Raw genomic sequence first — 25340 nt, 5'->3', positions numbered from 1 at the left:
AGAAGCCAAACACCTGTATGGGCTCATCTGCCCTGCCTCAATAGGACTGAAAAAGACCACTGGATTTAGCCACATGGAATCCCATCAGGGATCTCTGACAAGAGCAGACACAAAGACCTGATTGGAGTGGGTGCAAGAGTGAATGGAAGAAGAGGAATTAGAGACGAGTATTCCACACCTCTACTGAGGAATCTTGCTATTAAGTGATGCAAGAAATGGAGTGTTAGGTAGGTAGAGGGGGATATAGAACACACACACACATATATAACATATATGTACACATACATAAATATATATATTTGAGATGAGAAATACATGTTATTATGCTAATGGGAAAGATCCTGCAGACCAAAAAAAAAAAAAATGCAGGAAAGAGAACAACTGTAGGAATTATGCCCTAGTTTAAGGATGAGATCTAATATACTAGAGGAGGACTTGATCTTAGATAAGAGAACAAATTGTCAACCATAGCAACAGAAAGAATGCAAGAATAAGGTGCACAGAGAAGAGGAATTATCTTCTGATTCCTTTTTTTTTTTTAAATTTATTTTTTTGAGACCAGGTTATGAGACTGGCTAATTTTTTTTTTTTGCATTTTTGATAGAAACAGAGTTTTGCCATGTTGCCCAGACTGGTCTCGAACTCCTGGGCTCAAGCAATTCGCCCACCGTGGCCTCCCAAAGTGTTGAGATTAAAGGTGTGAGCCTCTGTACCTGGCCTCTTCTGATTCCTTTTATTGTTCTCAGTTACCTAGGAAATAAGGTCACCAGCTGAGTGAGGAGTGGGTGAAGTGCTGCAGAGTTTAAAGACAGAAGCCATAAAATAGCAACTTAAATGAGTGGGACAATGACTGGATAGGAAAACAAATGCTGGAGGTTAGTATACAAGAAATTAAAGTGGGACTAATAGGCTGAGCGCAGCAGTTCACACCTGTAATCCCAGCACTTTGGGAGGCTGACATGGGCAGATCATGAGGTCAGGAGTTTGAGACCAGCCTGATCAACATGGTGAAACCCCATCTCCACTAAAAATACAAAAAATAGCTGGGCATGGTGGTGCATACATGTAGTCCCAGCTACTCAGGAGGCTGAGGCAGGAGAACTGCTTGAACTTGGCAGGCGGAGGTTTCAGTGAGTTGAGATCATGCCACTGCACTCCAGCCTGGGCAACACAGCAAGACCCCATCTCAAAAAAAAAGATGGGACTAATTGTCATAGTTCTGTTTTTCTTCAGCCACATTTAGCTGCATGGATATAGGAGTGGAACAGACAGCTCTAGGCTTTTCTTGTTTATTGTTTTGCCAGATGCTCTGGTTCCTTCATTTAAAAACTGTATGTTAAATTATAAGAATATGCTATGATTGACTGGGCATGGTGGCTCACACCTGTAACCCAGCACTTTGGGAGGCCAAGGCAGTGGATCACTTGAGGCCAGGAGTTTGAGACCAGCCTGGCCAACATGGTGAAAACTCATCTCTACTAAAAATGCAAAAATTAGTCAGGTTTGGTGGTGCACACCTGTGGTCCCAGCTACTCAGGAGGCTGAAACATGAGAATCACTTGAACCTGGGAGGTGGAGGCTGCAGTGAGCTGAGATCATACCATCGCACTCCAGCCTGGGTGACAAGGTAAGACCCTGTCTCAAAAAGAATATGTCGGCCAGGCGCGGTGGCTCAAGCCTGTAATCCCAGCACTTTGGGTGGCTGAGATGGGCGGATCACGAGGTCAGGAGATCAAGATCATCCTGGCTAACCCGGTGAAACCCCGTCTCTACTAAAAAATACAAAAAACTAGCCGGGCGAGGTGGCGGGCACCTGTAGTCCCAGCTACTTGGGAGGCTGAGGCAGGAGAATGGCGTAAACCCGGGAGGTGGAGCTTGTAGCGAGCTGAGATCTGGCCACTGCACTCCAGCCTGGGCGACAGAGCGAGACTCTGTCTCAAAAAAAAAAAAAAAAAAGAATATGCCATGACTTATTGTTAACCTATTCACTTCCCAATATTTCTGTTGTGTTCATATTTTTACTGTTTAAAACACTCCCTCAATAAACATCTTTGTGTGTGTCTCTTTTACTCACATGGGAGAATTTCTAGTCTAGGGTATATACTTCCAAGTGGTATTGCTGAGACATAAGATATGCTTAGCTTTGATTTTACTTGATATTGCCAAATTACTCCCCAAAATAATTATACCAAGTTATCCTCTTGCCAGCAGTGTATAAAAGTTCTAATACCCCTCTGCCAGATTTCTCAATTTTTGCCAGCCTAATTGGTATGAAACAGTACTACATTGTTTTATTTTGTAATATTCTGACTTTGAGATTGAGCATCTTTTCATTTACCTGCCAGTCTTCTTTTGTCTAGCAATCAATCTCCACTCAATTGCTCACTTAAAACACTGTATTAAGTACCTACCATATGCCTGGCATCAATTAGCAGGGTAATAAAAAGAGCTACCGAAACAGACATGGACTCTTGCCTTCCTGGAACTCACCATCTAGTGTAGGAAAAAGAAAACCAAATAATCACAAATACAAACTGTGGTAACATGGAGGACATTAACAGTAATCTATGAAAATTTTTAAAAGGGAGACCAATGTAATTGAAATAGGAGTGTCAGAAAAACCTTTCCTGAAGCACCATTTGCATTTTTAACAGATGAGTAGGAACTAACCACCTTAGTATTTTTAAAAAGTGCTCAATCTTGAAGTCAGAATACTGCAAAATGAAAAGCCTATTGCAGCTATAGAAAAATCAAGCATCACTACCATCAATATGGCTAAAAGTGCAGAAGTCTTTTCTCATCTTCCATGGAGGTGTGCTAGATGCTCAGGCAGATACAAGTATATCGTACATATTTCAGGTTTCTTTAATGCAAGCAACAGAAACATAAAAAATTAGCTTGAGCAAAAAGGAGAAATTGTTGGGACTGATGGGGAGATCCCTGAATCCCAAGACCTTCAGAAATTGAGCCAGGTCTAAGGACATCAGGAAATAGAAACAAGAACACCATCATGTCAACCTTGTCCTCTCCTACTTCACATCTCCGGTAAGAAATCAGGTTCCAGGAAGCTCTAGGCCTTTATCTTTTGGCCTAGCAACACAAAAGACCAAAATAGAGCTCCTTCCAGCTCTATTTTGAAAAAATTCTGGCAAAGGACTCTGATTAGCTGAACTAGGTCTCATGCCTGCCCCTAGAACTATCAGTGAGCCCCAGGGACATCCTGACTTGGGTTCCTACAGTCAATACAATAGATTGTTACAAGAGGAAAAGGGGGAAAATGCTGGGCAAAGACAACAGCTACCACCACACCGCTAACCAGAAGTTATAAGGATTGAATGAAATGACAGATGTGAAACACTTAGCACAATGTCTTTAAAGTAGTAAGCATTCAATAAATGGTAGCTATTATTAACTCACCTGGCTGTGATGAGTTTAGCAGTTAGTTCCTCCTTCTTGGTGCACCACTCTTTAATCTTAGCCAAGTTCTGAAAATTGAAAAAGACAAACTGACTCCCATTCAACTCAGAACGTTATTTATTGAAAGAATACAATGATGTTACAAAGATGCATTTCACATAGCCCTAAAAAGCTGGGTATCCATAAGTGCATGATGCATGGCTGCTGGGACTAAGAAAGTCTTCTGGTCAATGAGCCACACATATGTCCTGGGCTCCCTCCCTGTCAATGAAGATGTGCTGAGGTTCAGAGAGTGGTGGTTGGATCTAGGCCAAGCTGCAAACACAAACCAGTGGTCTCCTTTGGGTCTTCCGGAACTAAGTTTTTATAAACTTCCCTAACAGTGGGGGCAGCACTCAGTTTGTTACAATTCATGCCATTCCTGAAAGTAGTCCACTATGGGGATCCCCAACCAACCAGTAGCAAAATGAGTTCCTGACAGGCATCCTAGCCAATCAGTAGGGAGGGTCTGGGTAGAATTACCCATTGTCAAACTATGTATCGGACAATACAAGCATGGCCTTGGCATTGTGTGTGAGCTAATCATGGAGCACCATAAACAAGGTTTTTTGGATGGTCATCATCTCAGAAGGGCAGATCTGCCATGGAATATTCCATTTTGCATCACAGAGGATAGGCTAATTGAGCTACACATACCACATTTCAGCCCCCATGCACATTTTTTTCCCTGCAAAGAATGAAGAATACTTGGGTGCTGCCACATGCTGTCCATGATGAGAGAAAGGCAATGGATCCTGCTATCTGGCATGCAAAGAATCCAGTAGGAAAGGTTCACCATCAATACCACCAATATCATCCTGCCCCACGATTCATAATCAGGGTTGGGAAAATTTATCTATCTTTGGGAGGCAGCTCTTGTGTAAACGGAATCAATGTCCAGTTGCGCCCAAATTGGTCTGCATGGTCAATGTCAACACACCAACAAAGCTTCTGGAAATTCCTTTAGGATAGCCCATGGGAGTCATTAGGGGATGGGGCAGACCACTGAAGCTTAGCTGATGCTTTACTAATGGAAAAGCATTATAGAACTAAAATAAGTTGTGTGTGTGTGTGTGTGTGTGTGTGTGTCTTGCTCTGTTGCTCAGGCTGGAGTGCAGTAGTGTGATCTCATCTCACTGCAGTCTCCACTCCTGGGTTCCAGTGATCCTCCCACCTCAGCCTCCTGAGTAGCTGGGCCTACAGCTACATGCCACCAAGCCCAGTTAATTTTTGGATTTTTTTTTTTTTTTAAGAGATGGGGTTTCACCATGTTGTCCAGGCTGGTCTTGAACTCCTGGGCTCAAGCAGTCTATCTGCCTTAGCCACCCAAAGTGCTGGGATTACAGGTGTGAGCCACCATATCTAGCCAAGTTAATTTTTTTAATGGTGAAATATTTTCTTTGCACATAGAATGAGCCAGTGCATGTTGTTTCTCTAAACCGAGTAAAAGACAAAAATTATGGCAATGGGCAATTAGACTTATACTTTTCTGCAATAAAATTAACAGGGGAAAATTCTCCTCTTAGTTTTATGTTGTTTTCCCATTGATCTGATACTGTAGGCTTAAGGCAGTGCTTTTTCATGGGCATGCCATAAAAAGTACAATAAAAGGACTTAATAGTTCTGTAAAACTGGTATATGTTAGCTGAAAGTATAATTGTAACTGGGAAAAGGGAAAAAAGTCACTAGTAGTTCAACTCTCTACAGTTTCTGTTAAATTGTGGTTTATAAGGCTTCAAGAAGTTGCTTTAAATAGTTTGTGATAAATTTTCATACATTTTGCTGCCACTTATGCTTTTAAGAATTCCCAAAGTGTCCAACCCATAGGTGCTCATTAAATGTTTGTGTATCTGATGTATCTTAAAATTTATTTTAAAGCCCTGAGTCCGAAAATACCTTTTCACTGGCAAGGCCATGGGGCCCCAAATCCAGGAAACCTGCATTTTTAACCCAGCTTTACCTTTATGGGCTGTATCATACTGTGGAAACCACTTCACATCTTTGGCTTTCAGTCTCTTCATCTGTACAATGAAGTGGTTGGGCTAGTTGATCTAATTCTTTGAATGGTGCCTTCCTGGAGTTGGAACTGGTTTCCACGGTGAAGTTAACATAAGAGCTACAGCTGAGTGCAGTTGTCAAGCAATTTTTAAAATGAGTTTTTGTCATTACTGCAGGAATTTATTTTTTAAAAAAGCTGTTGACATTGGGGGTTATAAGCCAAGATGTTGAAACTTGACGATCTCCTGCATACATATATTCAAAAGCTTTATAAAGTCCAACATATGGGCATTTCATCCCCAATCAGCTACATATGATATATGTAGTTGTTTTTACACTAGTCTGTAATCAGATCTGAGAATGTGTCTTTTATTTATATTAAAAAAATCTGTTTACTGGCAGTTTTCTCCACACACATCATATAAACACACACATAATTCATTACATTCCCAAGCTCTCTCTCTAAGAATCCTCTGATCCTGAATCAGAACAACATTTTAGCTAAAGCATTCTGCAAATTCCTTAATTTCACAGTTCCTAGAGTTTATTTCGAGTATGAATTCTCTGGTGTTTAGTAAGAGCTGAACTTCGGCTGAAGTTTTTCCCACATTCCTTACAAGAATAGGGTTTTTCTCCAGTATGAATTCTCTGATGATCATGCAGGTTGGTTTTCTTTCGAAAGGCTCTCCCACATTCATTACATTCATAGGGCTTCTCTCCAGTATGAGTTCTCTCATGCTGAATGAGGGATGAACTTTGACTAAAGGCTTTCCCACAGTCAATACATTCATAGGGTTTCTCTCCAGTGTGGGTTCTCTCATGTTGAGTAAGTGATGAGCGTCGACTAAAGGCTTCTCCACACTCATTACATTCATAAGGTTTTTCTCCAGTATGAATTCTGTGATGCTCTATGAAACTTGTACTTCTTTTGAAAGCTTTACCACATACATTACATTGATAGGGTTTCTCTCCAGGATGAGAAATAGCTTGCTGACTAAAAGCCTGCTCACAATCATAGGGGTTCTCTCCAGTATGGATCCTCTGATGGTCAGTAAAGTCTGTAATGTGACTAAAGTCTTCCCCACAGTCATTACAATGATAGGATTTCACTTCGGTAAGAGTGCTTTCATCTTGAGTGAGAGATGAATTGTGCTTGAAATCTATGCTGTAGTTATTGTTTTGGTAAGGTTTGCCTCTCTTATGAATTCTCATATGTTTATAAAGGGATGGGCTCTGACCAAAAGCCCTCCCACATATGCTACATTCAAAAGGTTTCTCTCCAGTATGAGTCCTCTCATGTTGGACAAGGGAAGAACATCGACTAAAGGCTTTCCCACATTCCTTACACTGGAAGGGCTTCTCTCCACTATGTGTGACCTCATGTTGAGTGAGGGATGTGCCATGCCTAAAGGACCTCCCACATAGATTACATCGATAGGGTTTCTCTCCAGTGTGAATTCGCTGGTGTTGAACAAGGGAGGAGCTGCGCTGGAAGGCTTTCCCACAGAGACTACACTGATAGGGTTTCTCTCCGGTATGAGCATTCTCATGCTGACCAAGAGATGAGCTATGCCTGAAGGCCTTTCCACACACATTGCATTCAAAGGGTTTCTCCCCAGTGTGAATTCTCTGATGCTCAGTAAGCTGTGTCTTCCAGAGAAAGGTTTTCCCACAGTCAGTACATTCATGGTGTTTCTTTCCGGGATAAATTCCCTGATCTGTTCCATTAGGGAAAGCTCCGTCTCCTTTATGAGTTTTCTCATGTTTAGTAAGTGATGATCTATGAATAAAGGCTTTTCTACATTTATCACACTTATAGGGTTTCTTTTTTGCAAGAATATTATTCTGATTAAGTAAATCTGCATTATGTTCCAAATTGCTTCCAGGGGTCTCACATTCACTAGGCCTTATTCTTGCAGGAATGTTCAGTTGTGTAACCAAATTGGTGTTCAATCTCGAGTTTTCACCAAATTTACTTTGCTCAAAACTTCCTTGTGGTGTAATTATTTTCTTCTGGGTGGATGCCTCTGATCCCAGATGTCTTTTCCAGTTTTCCTGTTGCCTGTTTAACTGGCTGCTAACATCCCAGGAGTCTTCTAATGTAGCATGTGAGAGATCATGTGTGCAGTGGGATACTTCTGATACATCCTGCTGCAGATGTGATGATTTAACCTCAAGCCTGGTCTTCCAGTCTGAAAGAAATCCAGAGTACAAAAGTCCCCTATTCCTTCCTGTTGAAACAAACTGCTAGAGTAGGAATGAAGAAAGAGACATAAGTTACACATGACTCTGTTTTGAAATTAGTCCTGTATCCTGGGAAGAAGACCCAAAATGGAGAAAAGGAAGAGTGAAGAAATGATAGTGAAGACTGAAGATCCAGAGTATGTGGTAAGTCCAGAGAATGAGGAAAGCCCATCTAGGAGGGCTGGTTGGAAAATAAGGAAATAAGTGAGCAGGACTGTGTTAGGCACAGATAACAAATGGAACAGGATCATAGTCCATCTTAGGATCCTATATGCTCTCCATGACTCCTATCCTTTTATAAACCACCACAAAATCTGTCTTTCTAATATATCCATTTCATAATTTCCTTACTGTCAACTCGGAGGTTCCAGGTCTCCAAATGCTGCAGAGAAAATCTGTACCCAGTGACATAACTGAAAAGATTATTTGAAATACTGTATTTTCTCAGTTTGTAAAGTATAACCCTTGGAGATCAAGGAGGTCCTTGATCAGGAGGCAAATCATCTTTGTCTTTACAACCAGTACTGTGGTTTTCATCTTTTTGAGCTCTGGTTCTACACTTATTTTTTTAATTTATTTATTTTTTTTGTTGAGACGGAGTCTCGCTCTGTCGCCCAGGCTGGAGTGCAGCGGCTGGATCTCAGCTCACTGCAAGCTCCACTTCCTGGGTTTATGCCATTCTCCTGCCTCAGCCTCCCAAGTAGCTGGGACTACAGGCGCCCACCACCTCGCCTGGCTAGTTTTTTGTATTTTTTTTTTTTTTTTTTTGAGACGGAGTTTCGCTCTGTCGCCCAGGCTGGAGTGCAGTGGCTGGATCTCAGCTCACTGCAAGCTCCGCCTCCTGGGTTCACGCCATTCTCCTGCCTCAGCCTCCCGAGTAGCTGGGACTACAGGCGCCCGTCACCTCGCCCGGCTAACTTTTTGTATTTTTTAGTAGAGATGGGGTTTCACCGTGTTAGCCAGCATGGTCTCGATCTCCTGACCTTGTGATCCGCCCATCTCGGCCTCCCAAAGTGCTGGGATTACAGGCTTGAGCCACCGCGCCCGGCCAGTTTTTTGTATTTTTTTAGTAGAGACGGAGTTTCACTGCGTTAGCCAGGATGGTCTCGATCTCCTGACCTTGTGATCCGCCCGTCTCGGCCTCCCAGAGTGCTGGGATTACAGGCTTGAGCCACCGCACCTGGCCTGGTTCTACACTTATTATCTCCCTTGACCAAAAAGGATTTATTTCAATCTGCCTAATAAATTGATGTTTAAGTCCCTGTTTTTACTTCAGAACACTGATATGAGCAAACTGATTAATTTTTAGGGTTTAAGAATAAAAACCTTTAAAAACTAAGGGCAGAGAGCTTTTTGGAGTAATGGAAATGTTCCATATCAATAGGAATTTGGGTTAGGCAAGTGAATGCATTTGTCAAAATCAACCGGATGGTACATATAAGACTTGTACATTTCACTGTATATAAAATTTTCTTTTTTTTTTTTTTTTTTTTTTTTTGAGACGGAGTCTCGCTCTGTCGCCCAGGCTGGAGTGCAGTGGCCAGATCTCAGCTCACTGCAAGCTCCGCCTCCCGGGTTTACGCCATTCTCCGGCCTCAGCCTCCCGAGTAGCTGGGACTACAGGCGCCTGCCACCTCGCCCGGCTAGTTTTTTTTGTATTTTTTAGTAGAGATGGGGTTTCATCGTGTTAGCCAGGATGGTCTCGATCTCCTGACCTCGTGATCTGCCCATCTCGGCCTCCCAAAGTGCTGGGATTACAGGCTTGAGCCACCGCACCCGGCCTAAAATTTTCTTTTAAAACTAAAAAAAATTGAATTCTAGTTAATGACATACATATTAAAAGTATAGGGGTGAAATGCAATTATGCCTGCAACTTACTTGGCAATGCATCAAAAAGTAAGATGGATTGATAGATGGCTAAAGAAATACATGATAAAGCAAATAAAACAACATGTTAACAAAGCAAATAATATAATATGTTAACAACAACAAATGTGATAATCTTGGTGGTAGGTATGTGGTATTGACTGTAAAATTTTTTTCAACTTTCCTATTTGAAAATTTTCATAATAAAACATTGAGAGAGGAAATCAGAATAAGGCCCTAAACCCCAAATTCCTTACCCTGCAATAAGAATCAACTCATAGCAACTAGCAAGATCATCTGAATAAATTGCTGGTTGATGAAAAAAAAAAAAAACTACTTTAAATGTAGTTCTGAGCAAAAGCCTGAACAAGTGTTTAATTTTCTTTTTTTTTTTTTTTTTTTTTTTTTTTTTTTTTTTTTTTGAGATGGAGTCTTGCTCTGTCACCCAGGCTGGAGTGCAGTGGCCGGATCTCAGCTCACTGCAAGCTCCGCCTCCCGGGTTTACGCCATTCTCCTGCCTCAGCCTCCCGAGTAGCTGGGACTACAGGCGCCCGCCACCTCGCCCTGCTAAGTTTTTGTATTTTTAGTAGAGACGGGGTTTCACTGTGTTAGCCAGGATGGTCTCGATCTCCTGACCTCGTGATCCGCCCGTCTCGGCCTCCCAAAGTGCTGGGATTACAGGCTTGAGCCACCGCGCCCGGCCGTGTTTAATTTTCTTTATAAGACACCATAAAACATTATCAATTTCATAATTAAGAGCGTATTAAAAACAACCATTTTTCTTTGATATAATAGTAATATTATTTCTCTTTTTTTTTTATTTTTTTTTTGAGGTGGAGTCTCACTCTGTCGCCCAGGCTGGAGTGCAGTGGCGCTATCTCGGCTCACAGCAAGCTCCGCCTCCCGGGTTCAAGCGATTCTCCTGCCTCAGCCTCCCGAGTAGCTGGGACTACAGGTGCCCGCCACCACGTCCGGCTAATTTTTTTGTATTTTTAGTAGAGACGGGGTTTCACCATGTTAGCCAGGATGGTCTTGATCTCCTGACCTCGTGATCCGCCCGCCTCGGCCTCCCAAAGTGCTGGGATTACAGGCGTGAGCCACCGCGCCCGGCTTAATAGTAATATTATTTCTCATGAAATAAGCTTATATTTAATAACCTATATTTTATTTTCCTCAAATTATTTCCCATGACCATTAAATTATCTATATTTAAAAAAAAAAAAAGAATCAACTCAACTCCTGAGGGCAGAAAATGCCTTGTAATTTTTTTAAGAATCGTTCTCAGTGGGACAAACCAAAAATGTTTGTTGAAATGAATAAATGAGAAAAGTTCTCTTGCTAGCCAGATTTCTTACTGATCAATCAAGTATGTTCTGATTGTTTTCTATATGCTCTGCCACACAGATAAAATATATAGAAATACCATAATAAACAGAGCTTGAATGGAAACAAGACAATCTTTTGGCAACTAAGAAAGGGTAAAACCATCAGATGGCATATTATTAAATCTGAGTTTTTATAGTGTAGATGATATAAATGATATTTGCTGTCAGGAACGGAATAAATAAACATAAATAAATAAATAAATATATCTGGTCTCATGGATTAGATAGATCTTGAACTCAAAGAACAAATGGCTTTGGATAGGCAGAATATATTGCCTAACAAGGGAAAAGATATGCTATTTAAAGAGAATATTAAGAGAAGTTCAACCTAAGGGGATCTGTTTTAGCAGGAATAGAAAGATAATACTGGAAGTATGAGAGGGAACTTCTGAATCAGGGAGTTTCTATTTCCTATGGTAAAGTACAGACAGTAATAGCAAGGGTTTGTCAGAAGTTTTAAGAAGATAAAGCATTAGGCTGGGCATAGTGGCTCATGCCTGTAATCCTAGCACTTTGGGAGGCCTAGGAGGGCAGACTGCTTGAGCTCAGGAGTTTGCAACCAGCCTGGGCAACATAGTGAAACCCTGTCTCTATTAAAATACAAAAAATTAGCCGGGTGTGGTGGCGTGCACCTGTAGTGCCAACTAATCGGGAGGCTGCAGCAGAAGCACTGCTTGAACCCGGGAGGTGGAGGTTGCAGTGGGCCAAGATCATGCCACTGCATCATGCCACTGTATTCCAGCCTGGGTGACACAGTGAGACTCTGTCTCAAAAAAAAAAAAAGAAGATAAAGAATTAAAATCCAGTGGCTGGGCATGGTGGCTCAGGCCTATAATCCCAGCACTTTGGGAGGCTGAGGTGGGTGGATCATATTAGGCCAGGAGTTTGAGACCAGCCTGGCCAACAGGGGTTTTAGTAGAAACCCCATCTCTACTAAAAATACAAAAATTAGCCAGGCTTGTTGGTGCGTGCCTGTAGTCCCAGCTACTTGGGAGGCTGAGAATTGCTTAAGCCCAAGAGGTGGATGTTACATTCAGCTGAGATCACACCACTGCATTCCAACCTGGGCGACAGAGTGAGATTCTGTCTCTAAACAAATAAATAAATAAAATCCAGTGTAGTTCAGCAACTGACAGAGTGAGATTCTGTCTCCAATAAATAAATAAATAAATAAAGTCCAGTATGGTCCAGCAACTGATGAATAATTAAACAAAATGTGATATATCCATACAATGGAATATTACTCAATGGTAAAAAGAATGATGTACTGATACACGCTAGAGCATGATTGAACCTTGAAAACATGATGGTAAGTGAAAGAAGTCAGTGCCATATTATATGATTCCATTTACACAAACTATGCAGGATATACAAATCCATAGAAATAGAAATTAGATTAATGGTTACCACGTACTGAGAGGAGTGGGGAATGGGGAGTAACTGTTCATGGGTATGAGGTTGCTTGCTGGGTGAAGAAAATGTTCTGAAATTAGACAGTGTTACTGTTTGTACAACTATCTGAATATGTGAAAAAACCACTGACCTCTACGCTTTAAAGGGGTGAATCTCATGGTATGTAAATTATACCTCAATAAAGCTATAATTTTAAAAAGATTTATAAAAAGAAAAAACAGAGTGAGCTATTCCAACTGGGAATTACAGCAATCTAAATTTGGGACCTCAGCAGTGGCTCACACCTCTAATCCCAACACTTTGGGAAGCAAAGGGAGGAGGATCGCTTGAGCCTAGGAGGTCAGGGCTGCAGTGAGCTGTCATAGAGACATTGCACTCAACCCTGGGTGACAGAGCAAGATCCTGTCTCAAAATAAAAAATTAGGCTGGTGTGATGGCTCACGCTTGTAATCCCAGAACTTTGGGAGCCAAGGTGGGTAGATCGCTTGAGCTCAGGAGTTTGAGACCTGCCTGGACAACATGGTGAAACCTCATCTCCACCAAAAATACAAAAAATTAGCTGGGTGTGGTAGTACATGCCTATAGTCCTAGCGACCTGGGAGGCTGAGGTGGGAGGATTGCTTGAGCTCGGGAGGCAGACTGCAATAAGCCAAGATCACACCACTGCACTCCAGCCTGCGTGACAGAGTGAGATCCTGTCTCAATAAAATAAATAAATAAATAAATAAATAAATTAATTAAAGATTTGGGCCCTGGTTTACAGTGCCACCAGTAGAAGATAAAAGGCAAGAAAATCTAAGCTACTTCTCATAGGAAGAAAATAACCTGGGTTGGAATAAAAGACTAAACTAATTAGGGTGTCCAGCCTGAGCAATTAAAAATTCATTGGGTTCTAATAGGCAAGGGCAGAAATGGGAAATAGGCAAGGTAGCAAAATATACTGGCAGGGGATGAAAGGTGATGAATTTAGATTTTATGTATTTAATATGAACTACGTGACTTCTGAGAAGGATAAAAGTAACTCAGGTACAAATAAGGAAGACTTCTGAGTCTACAGCATAGAATAAAGAGCTGCAGCTACCAGGAGGCAGGTACTCTGTTAAGGAGGTAATGAAGAAAGGGGGCTAGAAGGCAGGTTCCTTAAGGCAGAGTCACTTAGGGAGAAAAGCAAGAAAAGCTAAAGACCTAAAGCTAAGAAGCACTAACAAGCAAGGAACCGGGAGAGGAGGATACTACAGGAACTGTGGAGGGCGGTAATGAGTCAAATCAGCATGAACATGAGATGGAAGGAAGATGGTGGCAAGGCACGGAGTCTGAAGGCAGGTTATGAAGGGAGAGAGAATCAAGGAAGGCTGTGGGTGTTTCCTGTAAGTCTGGGGCATCTGACAGTGAAAGCAGCAAGACTAAACAAGGAAGACATGGGGGAGTGCAATACAAGAAAGAGATATGGGAGTTCAATGCAGGGAAGAAATACGGGAGTTCAATTCTGAATGAGTAAGAGAAGGGATCTCTAATGAAGGGAATCAGAGGCCACCAGAAGAAAAATAATCCAGCAAGAGCAGGGGCACCCTTTTGAAGAGGAGAGTCCTACAAGGTGTTGGCCAGGCGATGGCTTCGGCCTCCTATGCAGATCTAGGAAATCCCAAGCCAGCTGCTGGAGGGTACCTTCCCCTCCCTAAGCTGTACCTCCCCCTCCCTAAGCTGTACCATTATCTGCATTAATTCCTAATGCCTGACTCTCACTCATTTACCTGGACAGAAAGGTCTTTGGATTTCTCCCTCTGATATCCATGGCTCTTCTCCTTGCTCCAATTTGAAGATCACCTCTGGCTTGGAAACTTGATATCCTGCTCATGGGTAAATACACAAGATTTGGTTGTTTGTGCAAGTGGACAAAGAACCCTCCTAAGGACAAGTCAGTACTAGTCCTTGATCCTCAGGAACTCTGAAGGAAAAAAAAGGTGCAACTTAAGGAGTCATGCAATCAAATTGCCTATTTCCAGTTTTGCAAAATAAAGACCTTTTACCTAAAGAGCAGGCTCAAAACCCCATAAAGCTGGGTCCCAATGAGATTAACAAACTCTGACCCCTGAGCACCCTGGTCACAGTTACCTAAGCTCTGGGCACCACCACTATAGCAACCAAGGAAGGAAAGACCCATCAGCAGGAAAGACACTCAGAGAAGTGGTCCTTACCAAGAGAAACCAGGTGGCTATAGTTCTCCAGCATCACATCCCTGTATAAGCTCCTCTGAGCAGGGTCGACGTGGTACCATTCTTCCTGGGTGAAGTCCACAGACACATCTTTGAATGTCACTGATTCCTGTAAGATCACATTCCTGCTCAACTGGGGATCAACCCCACAAATGTTCTGTGGCAATGCTGGGAACATAACGTAGGATCTATCAGAAGTGGTGATCACACATTTGTTAGACTGAGGAGGCAATGTTGGGTTACATAAACTCGCTGTTTACATAATTTTGTAAAGGATCTAGTATGGCAGGCAGGAAAGTTATGAGGGGCAATTTGTCCTGCAAACCTGTATCCCTACCTAGCTATCTTCTTGGTTTCCTTCAAAGCCAAGCCTTTTTATACAATCACCAATTCATTGCTGCCTATTCATTTTCTTTGTTACAAAATCCAAATACAGTGGGTAGTAAAAAGTGACGACTTTCCTTTACCCCCATAACCAATCCCACTTTACTTTCCAGAAATAACCACTCTTAATAGTTTGGTGTATACACAATGTCCCTTGTCCATGTTTTTCAACACCCCCCCCACCCGCTCAACCACACTCACACCCCAACACAGAATCTTGTTTTATGAAATACCACACATATTGTTCTACAACTTGCTTTTTGCATTTAGCTGTGTATCCTGGAGATCTTTGCATAGTGCAATAATTGCACCTTATTGAACTGCTTCATAGTACTCCACAGTACAGCTGTACCACAGGTACCTACTGATTAAAACCAACAACACCTCTCTGTATTAAGAATAAAATGCGGCAGGGCACAGGTGGTTCACACCTGTAATCCCAACACTCTGAGATGTCAAGGCTGGCAGATCGCTTGAGCCCATTCACTTCCTTTGTTATAGGAGCCCAAGAGTTTGAGACCATCCTGGGCAACAGAGCAAAACTCCATCTCTATAAGAGATCAAAAAATTAGCCTGGCATGGTGGTGTGTGCCTACAGTCCCAGCTACTCAGGAGGCTGAGCTGGGAGGATCACTTAAGCCCAGGAGGCGGAGGTTGCAGTGAGCCATGATCATGCCATTGTACTCCAGCCTGGATGACGGAGTGAGACCCTGTCTCAAAAAAAGAGAATAAAATGCAATTCCCTCATGGCTCACCAGGCTGTCGCATGCTGATCTTGATATTCCTTGACTACATCAAACTTGTTCCCACCCCCACCCTCTTGTTTGTTATTCCCTAGCCTCCTGCATCTCCACAATAGTTAACCAGTTATTCAGGCATCATCTCAAGCATGGCATCCTCAGAAAGGCTGCCTTAGCACCTCCACTATCCATTGCATTACGTGTTTAATTTTCCTGCTAGTCCAGTTATCTCTCACTGCCCAATTCTTTCCACCTCTCAAGAACATAGCAGATTCCAACAGAAAGAACACTTGTGCTTCTAGCAATGATCAGAGACATTAGCTTGTTACCTTATTGTCTCTCTCCCCACTGTAAGCTCCATGGGAATAGGGACTTTATCTATCTTGATCACAGTTACATGCCTGGCACCGAGACCAATGCCTGGCACATAGTGGGTGCTTAAAAAAATACTTGCTGAATGAATCAATGAACTAGTCCCTGTCAGCAGGTACTGAGATTATTTCCAGTATTGTGCTATTATAAACATTACTGTAATAAATATTCTTTGTGCAAACATGCTACGATTTCTCCCAGCTTGCTAGCTAAAATTACAATGGCTAGGTCGAGTCTTTCACTGCTTCTTACCCTATTCCAATCACTTCTTCCTCCACCATCCCATGGACACATGGCTGGCTGAGGTGTCCCATGCCTCCCAATCGTCAGTTCTGATGCTTGTGGGCTGATTGTCTAGAATCACTTGGCCTTGTTAAACCATGAGTCACCTGTGACCATGGCCTCCTTGAGCTATGTCCCCCCCCACCTTTTTTTTTTTTTTTTGAGACAGGGTCTCACTCTCTCACCCAGTTTGGAGTCCAGTGGCTCAATCACAACTCACTGCAGTCTCAACTGCCTGAGCTCAAGTAATCCTCCCACGTTAGCCTCCAGAGTAGCTGGGATTACAGGCAGGTGCCACCATATCTGGCTAATTCCTGGTTAGGCTTCTGTCTCAGAAAGCATATAATAAAGTATGGAACAGACGATTAGTGCAAAAAGACATTGAAAGCAGAACTGAGTTAGCTGGAGCAGTGAGGGAAGGCTTCAGAGGCTTCAGCTTTATTCTGTACCCTTCTCTTGTTTGCTTAGGTATAGCTGAACTGGATTCGCTCAGATTCTTCAAGGGTATCATTCTCTCCTCCCATTTCCCTTAGCTAAATCCATTTCATATTTCAGGTGCTGGTTAGCACATCTCCAGTGAAGTCTCCTGATCCCCAGCTGGAGAGTCAACCTCCCTATCATGTGCTTTAAACCACTCTGCACACCTACCATTATTCAAACAAACCTCCTCATCTATTTAATGCTTGTTTTCCTAGTAAAACGGTACATATTATGAGGGCAGGGATAATACTTTTGGTTGTTTTTTAAATTCTACACACCATTGTCCAGCAAGTGCCTGACTCACACTATGCCTCTGTTTCCTGAATGAGTTGAGCCTTAAGGAGATGGATGAGATTTGAATATTAAAGAAGGCAGGCCTAGCCCCTTAGTTGTGTGAGGTGCATGACCACATCCACACACCATACTAGCTCCTCTGCCCCATATTCCTGTTCAACACTTGGCTGTGTCCCTGCAGGAACAGGGGAGGGTTGAAACTGGGGCCATTTTTCTGACGGACTAGATACTTACAAGGTGCCTGGCTTTACTATATACATTGTGGCAGACTAAAAATGCAAAAGAAAAACACTGCAGTCCTTGAGTATGGTTCAGTTTATTTTAAAAGCGTTATTTATTAGAGCACAATATGAGATAATACACAGTAAGGTGAGGTGCTGCAGGCACTCAAAGCAGGAAAGACTGGGAGAGGGAGAGAACACTTCAAGGTAGGTTCTGTACCAGGTCCTAAGAGGTAAGTGCCATCTGCACGGAAGAAGAAAATGTGGGAATCCAATCCAGGGACTGGGAAGCTTGAGAAGGGAGGCTGGTCTTGGGAGAGGCATGACCAGCAAGGATAAAGGCGTTGGACCAGCCATTTTGAGATAAGTGGTGAGAAGTAAAACCTTCTCCCCATTGCCTACTCTACCCTCTAGACATATTGTCTCTTTGGTTTAGTAATAGTCATTGCCCAACCAGGACTCCTTTGCTTAACTGGTTCCTCATATTTAACATATGGCCTCATGGTTTCTTTTGTTTTATTTTGTTTAATAGAGATGGGGTCTCACTATGTTGCCCAGGCTGGTCTGAAACTCCTGGACTCAAGTGATTCTGCCACCTCGGCCTCCTAAAGCGCTGAGATTACAAGTGTGAGCCTCTGAGCCTGGCTGGCCTCCTGGTTTCATTCTGCTTTCCCAAAGATTCTGTACTCAAGGTGAAGAATGTGCTAACCAGCAAGCAAACATCTGCTCCAAGCCGCTCATCATTTCTTGCCTTGACAGGGCAACCACTGGCCTCTGTTCTTTAATTATTAATCCCACTCCCCCTTTTTTTCCCCTGGGCACCATCAGAGTTACATCAAAACACAAATTTGATCATGTTCACAAACCCTTCACTGCAGCCGGGCCGAGTGGCTCACACCTGTAATCCCAGCACTTTGGGAGGCTGAGGCGGGCGGATCACCTGAGGTCAGGAGTTCAAGATCAGCGTGGCCAACATGGCAAAATCCCGTCTCTACTAAAAATACAAAAATTAGCCAGAAGTGGTGACGGGTGCCTGTAATCCCAGCTACTCGGGAGGATAAGGCAGGAGAATCACTTGAACCTGGGAGATGGAGGCTGCAATGAGCCGAGACCATGCCATTGCACTCCAGCCTTGGTGACAGAGCAAGACTCCATCTCAAAAAAACAAAAAACAAAAAACAAAAACCACAAACCCTTCACTGCCTCCCACTTTTCCCTATTCCTGTCACCCTCACCCTAGTTCAAGTCACCATTTCTTACCTGGACTACTGATTGCTACAACCTCCTAGTTCATCTCTCCTCTCACTCTTGCCCCACTACCCAAGTCCATTTTCCACATGACAACCAGAGAGATCTTGTTAAAACCTGCCAGACTGCTGGGCATGGTGGCTCACACCTGTGATCCTAGCATTTTGGGAGGCTGAGGTGGGAGGATCACTAGAGGCCAGGAGTTCCAGACCAGCCTGGACAACATAATGAGACCCCATCTCTAAAACAAACAAATTATTTTTTTAATTAGCTGGGCATAGTGGTTTACATCTATGGTCCCAGCTACTTGGAGGACTGAGGCAGGAGGATTGCTTGAGCCCGGGAGTTCAAGGCTACAGTGAGCCACAATGACACCACTTCATTCTAGCCTGGGTGACAGTCAAGACCCTGTCTGAAAGAAAAACAAAACAAAAAAAGAATCTGCCAGATCAAGTCACCTCTGTTTCAAGGCCTCCAAAGGCACCCTGATTCATTCCAAGTAAAGTCAAAGTCTTTACGGCCGCCTATAGGCCCTTCACAATCTGGGTGCCAACTAGCTCCCTGACTTCACCTCAAGCTTCCTCCCCAACGTGCAGCTCTCCCCTGCACCCGACCCATCCTCCTTCTGATTCCTGGAAGACACTAAACCTACCTTCTCCCTGGTGCCTGTGTTCTGCCTGTTCCCTTGACTTGAGCCTCTTCCCGCATGTACGCCCATGGCTCCCTACTCACTGGCTCCAGCTTTGTTCAAATGTCACTTTATCAGAGCAACCTTCCCTCACCATCCTCCATAAAATAGCACCCCACTCTATTCTCACCGTCTTTTTTCACAGCCTTTGCCACCTGACATGTCATGTTTGTTGACAGTCTATATCCCACAGCAGAATGTAAACCCCAAGAGAGTAGGAATACTATTTATTTTCTTTACTGTTGAATCTCCATTGCCTAGAATAGACCTGACATGTAGTAGGTGCTCCACAATTTAATACATTTTTCTTTTGAGACAAGGTCTTGCTCTGTTCCCAAGCTGGAGTGCGGTGGTGCAATCATAGCTCACTGCAGCCTTGACCTGCTGGGCCCAGGCAATCTTATCATTTCAACCTCCTAAGCAGCTGGGACCACAGGTGTGTGCCACCATACCTGGCTATTTTTTATTTTTATTTTTGTAGAGATAGGGTTTCTCTATGTTGCCCAGGCTGGTCTTGGACTTATGGGCTCAAGCAATTCTCCTGCATCGGCCTCTCAAAGTGGTGGGATGACAGGTGTTAGCCACTGTGCCTCATCCACAAATATTTAATAAGTATTTGTCTTGAGATGAAAACTTAGATTCCTCAGTGTGAGCTTCAGAGCCCTACATGGCCTAGTCCCCTGGAGAGCTCCACAGCCCCTACTCTGGCTTCTCCTCCCGTCAGACACTAACATTTGGCCGTGCACAAGAGTTACAGCTCCTTGTAACCAGAACACTCTTTCACCTCGGCAAGCATTGCTTCAAGCACTCAGGCTTTTTCCTTGGCCTGGCTAAGGCTTACTCTTCACTCTTCACCAAGACTTGGTCAAGTTCTCTCCTCTGCGGCTCCATACATACCCTAGGTCTGGGCTGTGTCCCCCTCCCATCCCAGCAGCTCTCCTCCTTGGGCCTCCATCTAGCACAGCTCATAAGACAATACTACATTCAGGCGTTTTGTTACCCAGTGGTCACTCCCACCAAACTGTGCTTCTAGAGGGTCAAAGACCTTGGCTCAGGCACCTCCAAATTTCCAGAGGCCAGAACCAGTTTGGTACATAATGGACAATCAAAAGTTTGCCACAGTAAATAGGTAAAATGCACTCTGAGATCCTCGGTGGAAGTTAGTCACTCTGAGTCAGATCGACTTCAGGGCATTCTCATGCTGCAGGTCACACCTTGAACCCTAATAAATGATCCAGTAACACCTTGCAGACAGCTGCTCATCCTTCTTCCAGATATAACAGGACCTCATCATCAACCCCTTTTAAAAATTAACAAAGTGGCTGTAATCCCAACACGTTGGGAGGCTGAGGTAGGTGGATCACGAGGTCAGAAGATTCAGACCATCCTGGCTAACATGGTGAAACTCCGTCTCTAATAAAAATACAATAAAATTAGCTGTGTGTGGTGGCAGGCACCTGTAGTCCCAGATACTCAGGCGGCTGAGGCAGGAGAATGGTGTGAACCCAGGAGGCAGAGCTTGCAGTGAGCGGAGATCACGCCACTGCACTCCAGCCTGGGTGACAGCACGAGACTCCATCTCAAAAAAAAAACCAACCAAAAAAAAAAACAAAAAAAACAAAAAACTAACAAAGTTATTAGGAAGTATCACGTATTACAGCCAGGTGCAGTGGCTCACACCTGTAATCCTAGCACTTTGGGAGGCCGAGGTAGGCGGATCACCTGAGGTCAGGAATTCGAGACCAGCCAGCCAACATGGCAAAACCCTGTCTCTAGTAAAAATACAATTAGCTGGGCGTGGTGGCAGGCACCTATAATCCCAGCTACTTGGGAGGCTGAGGCAGGGAGAATTGCTTGAACCCAGGAGGCGAAGGTTGAAGTGAGCCGAGACTGTGCCACTGCACCTCAGCCTGGGCAACAGAGTGAGACTCTGTCTCAAAAAAAAAAAAAAAAGAAGTATCACATGTTCCCTTTCCTTATGCTGACATACAAGGATCTTGGCCAACTAGTGGAGCCCAAAGCAAGGAACTAGGAACAGCACATACTAAGTTGAGAGGACTCAATTTCATGGGCTTCTAAAAAGCTCCATAAAGCTCCTAAAAAGCTCCATAATGAATAAATGCATAATATCCTTGAGTAGATCTCACACCTCCTGGAGATCCAATTACCTCATCAATAACACGAGTTCCCTGAACTACAGAAATAGAGTTTTATGAGCAGATGGGGTGAAAGGGCACTTCCAGAAAGGACATGTGCAAATACAGAGTTTGCCCAATTAGAAAACATCACATTCGGCCGGGCGCGGTGGCTCAAGCCTGTAATCCCAGCACTTTGGGAGGCCGAGACGGGCGGATCACGAGGTCAGGAGATCGAGACCATCCTGGCTAACACGGTGAAACCCCGTCTCTACTAAAAATACAAAAAATTAGCCGGGCGAGGTGGCGGGCGCCTGTAGTCCCAACTACTCGGGAGGCTGAGGCAGGAGAATGGCGTGAACCCGGGAGGCGGAGCTTGCAGTGAGCTGAGATCCGGCCATTGCACTCCAGCCTGGGCGGCAGAGCGAGACTCCGTCTCAAAAAAAAAAAAAAAAAAAAAAAAAAAGAAAACATCACATTTATGGCAATACAGTGTGGTGTCTCCACTTAAGTACTTAGTGGCCTCTGATGCCAGACCGATCATAGTTTAATAAGCTGATAGCTGACAATGTAACTAACAATGGTGTACAGACAGAAGAAACATCACTATCAACCTTTGCACACACACAGATTCCTACTGCATCACCATCTGCAGTACTGAAGACTGGAAATCTGGACCTCATCCTTGACTCTTCATTTTTCCTTTATGCCTTGCAGTCACCAAAAGCCTCAGAAATGTCTCCTGAATTCAGTCCCTTGCCTTCATCCTTCAAATCCAGCTGAAATTCTCCCTTGCCAATGACAGCATTAATCCAAGGAAAGGCAATCTAGAGCTACACAATCTAATATGGCAGCCACTGGCCACATGTAGCTATTCATTGTGTTTTTAAATTAAGGATTTATTTTTTATTTATTTATTTATTTTTTTGAGACGGAGTCTTGCTCTGTCGCCCAGGCTGGAGTGCAGTGACCAGATCTCGGCTCACTGCAAGCTCCGCCTTCCGGGTTCCCGCCATTCTCCTGCCTCAGCCTCCCGAGTAGCTGGGACTAAAGGCGCCCGCCACCTCGCCCGGCTAGTTTTTTTGTATTTTTTTAGTAGAGACGGGGTTTCACCATGTTCGTAAATTAAGGATTTAGATGTTCACCCAATTACAAACCGGTTTTAAATACTGGGAGGAAAAGAAAAAGAGCAAACAAACTTTTTTTTTTTTTTTTTTGAGACGGAGTCTCGCTCTGCCGCCCAGGCTGGAGTGCAGTGGCCGGATCTCAGCTCACTGCAAGCTCCGCCTCCCAGGTTCACGCCATTCTCCTGCCTCAGCCGCCCAAGTAGCTGGGACTACAGGCGCCCGCCACCTCGCCCGGCTAGTTTTTTGTATTTTTTAGTAGAGACGGGGTTTCACCGTGTTAGCCAGGATGGTCTCGATCTCCTGACCTCGTGATCCGCCCGTCTCGGCCTCCCAAAGTGCTGGGATTACAGGCTTGAGCCACCGCGCCCGGCCAGCAAACAAACTTACAAGCCACACTTGCAATGTAGCTAGTCCAAATGGGCATGTGTGATTAAGTAAAATACACACGAGGCCAGGCACAGTGTCTCACACCTATAATCCCAGCACTTTGGGAGGCTGAGGTGGGTGGATCACCTGAGGTCAGGAGTTTGAGACCAGCCTGGCCAACATGGAGAAACCAAGTCTCTACAAAAATACAAAAATTAGCTAGGTGTGGTGGAGCACACCTGTAATCCCAAATACTCAGGAGACTGAGGCAGGAGAATGGCTTGAACCCATAAGGCAGAGGTTACAGTGAGCCAAGATCGTGCCACTGCACTCCAGCCTGGGTGACAGAGTGAGACTCTGTCTCAAATAAATAAATTAAATTAAATACACACTGGATTTCAAAGACTTAGTACCAAGGAAAGAATGTAAAATACCTCATAGTAATTTTAAAATATTTATTACATATAGAGATGATAATATTCTGGATATATTGTTTTAAATAATATATATTACTAAAATTAATTTCACCTGTTTCTTTTTACATTGTAGCCACTAGAAAACTTAAAATTATACATGGAATCTATATTTCTTTGGGACACCACTGTTCTACATTGTTATACATCTCCACCTCAGGGCATCTTCTTTCTCTCAAATGCTGCCTCCTGTCACACACCCAAGCTTCTGCCACATGGACTCTTTGTCCCAGTAACAACATTCTCTTTTGCGTCTCTTTGCCTTTATACATCCTATTCTGACCATAATGTACTTTCTTCCCTCAGTTCCACAGGGAAAAATTCCTAGTCATCCTTGTAGAACCAGTTCACTGTTCTGTTCCCTCCTGAAGTTTCCCCACATCCTCCGTGCTCCCCATCCCCCTTAAGCATTTGGTCCCCATCTCCATTTCAGAACTGTAGCCATCTAGCTACACTTTTCTCCGTCAAGAATTTCTTTAAGGCCGGGCACGGTGGCTCAAGCCTGTAATCCCAGCACTTTGGGAGGCCGAGACGGGCGGATCACAAGGTCAGGAGATCGAGACCATCCTGGCTAACATGGTGAAACCCCGTCTCTACTAAAAATACAAAAAACTAGCCGGGCGAGGTGGCGGGCGCCTGTAGTCCCAGCTACTCCGGAGGCTGAGGCAGGAGAATGGCGTGAACCCGGGAGGCGGAGCTTGCAGTGAGCTGAGATCCGGCCACTGCACTCCAGCCTGGGCGACAGAGCGAGACTCCGTCTCAAAAAAAAAAAAAAAAAAAAAAAGAATTTCTTAAACTCCTTTTTATTTCAGTATCTCCGACACTGCAAGCAGAGAGTGTCCAGAATCACCTGGGCAGCTTTTCTAAATTGCCCATGCATGGAGGGTCCTGCCCAGCATCTTTTAAAAGCTCTTCAGGTGGTTCATTATCAAAGAGCGACAGTTCAGATTTCTTGCACACTTGCTGCTAGGCAAGCACTGAGCTCAGTCATTTACGTGCACTCTCATCACATTTCCTCACTGAAATGGAGAACCCCAGAGAAAGCAGGCACCACTTCCTGACTGGTTCTGAAGCATGACCCTGGTTAAGAACCATTGCCTGGTACAGGGCAAGCATTCCAAACACGTCTGCTGAGTGAATGGATACAGAATTTGGGTAATTCTCACTGAAAGAAAATGAGGAGTTGTTTCAAGGATTAAAAAAAAAAATGTGGGTTAGTGAATTAAATTCTCAGATTATAAAAAGTAGAGGCAAAAAGAAAATGATGGCATTAACAGCCAAATCTAAGGCTGGTTCTTCTCAAGCACCAGCCAAACAGAAAAACCTCTGATAAATCGAGTAAGAAGAAATTTTTAAAAGATGAACTTGAAGATAGGAGGATAAGGCCAGGCACGGTGGCTCCTGCCTGTAATCCCAGCACTTTGGGAGGCTGAGGCGGGTGAATCACCTGAGGTTGGGAGTTTGAGACCAGTCTGACTAACATGGAGAAACCCCATCTCTACTAAAAATACAAAATTAGCCGGGTGTGGAGGTGCATGCCTGTAATCCCAGCTACTCGGGAGACTGAGGCAGGAGCATTGTTTGAACCCAGAAGGCGGAGGTTGCAGTGAGTTGAGATTGTGCCATTGCACTCCAGCCTAAGCAATAAGAGCAAAACTCCGTCTCAAAAAAAATAAATAAATAAAAATAAAAAAGGATAAACAAAACAGTGAAATACACAAATAGTGTGTTAAGAAATGCAAAATATCTTAACAAAGTGGAAAACTTTTAAATTCTAAACTACCAATGTTGACACAAAAAAGCAGAAACCTTCATAATTGAGGAGGAAATAGAGAAAATTGTTGCCAAACCATCCTATGTATAAAAATTCTGGGTCTAAATGTTTTATAGGTAAATTCTTTCAAAAGACAGAAAAAGGTGAAAAGCAATCTGAATGTTTCCATAAATTAAGGATA

At 43.6% G+C, this 25340-nt stretch overlaps 1 protein-coding gene across 35 annotated transcripts in view; it reads right to left on the bottom strand.

Moving 5' to 3' along the window:
• Nucleotides 1-3516: 3516 nt before the first annotated feature.
• The window catches only part of ZFP90 (ZFP90 zinc finger protein), a 122856-nt gene continuing 101032 nt past the window's right edge, over nucleotides 3517-25340 (bottom strand). For 13 of the 35 annotated variants that reach the window (XM_077984442.1, XM_077984433.1, XM_077984431.1 and 10 more), the window contains 3 exons: nucleotides 14558-14684; nucleotides 14114-14209; nucleotides 3517-7646 (listed from right to left, as the gene is read on the bottom strand). In XM_077984442.1, the coding sequence (XP_077840568.1) occupies nucleotides 5992-7646; nucleotides 14114-14209; nucleotides 14558-14684 (1878 nt within the window). In that variant the 3' untranslated portion in view covers nucleotides 3517-5991. Of the gene's footprint in view, nucleotides 7702-14113; nucleotides 14210-14557; nucleotides 14744-16538; nucleotides 16680-25340 lie in introns of all 35 variants that reach the window. The other 22 variants (XM_077984437.1, XM_077984450.1, XM_077984441.1 and 19 more) reach the window with 5 other exon arrangements.

This window comes from Macaca mulatta, chromosome 20, assembly GCF_049350105.2.
Source record: "Macaca mulatta isolate MMU2019108-1 chromosome 20, T2T-MMU8v2.0, whole genome shotgun sequence".
Lineage (NCBI taxonomy): Eukaryota > Metazoa > Chordata > Mammalia > Primates > Cercopithecidae > Macaca > Macaca mulatta.
Note: the sequence above shows the minus strand (reverse complement) of the source record. Positions and strands in the feature narration are given on the sequence as shown.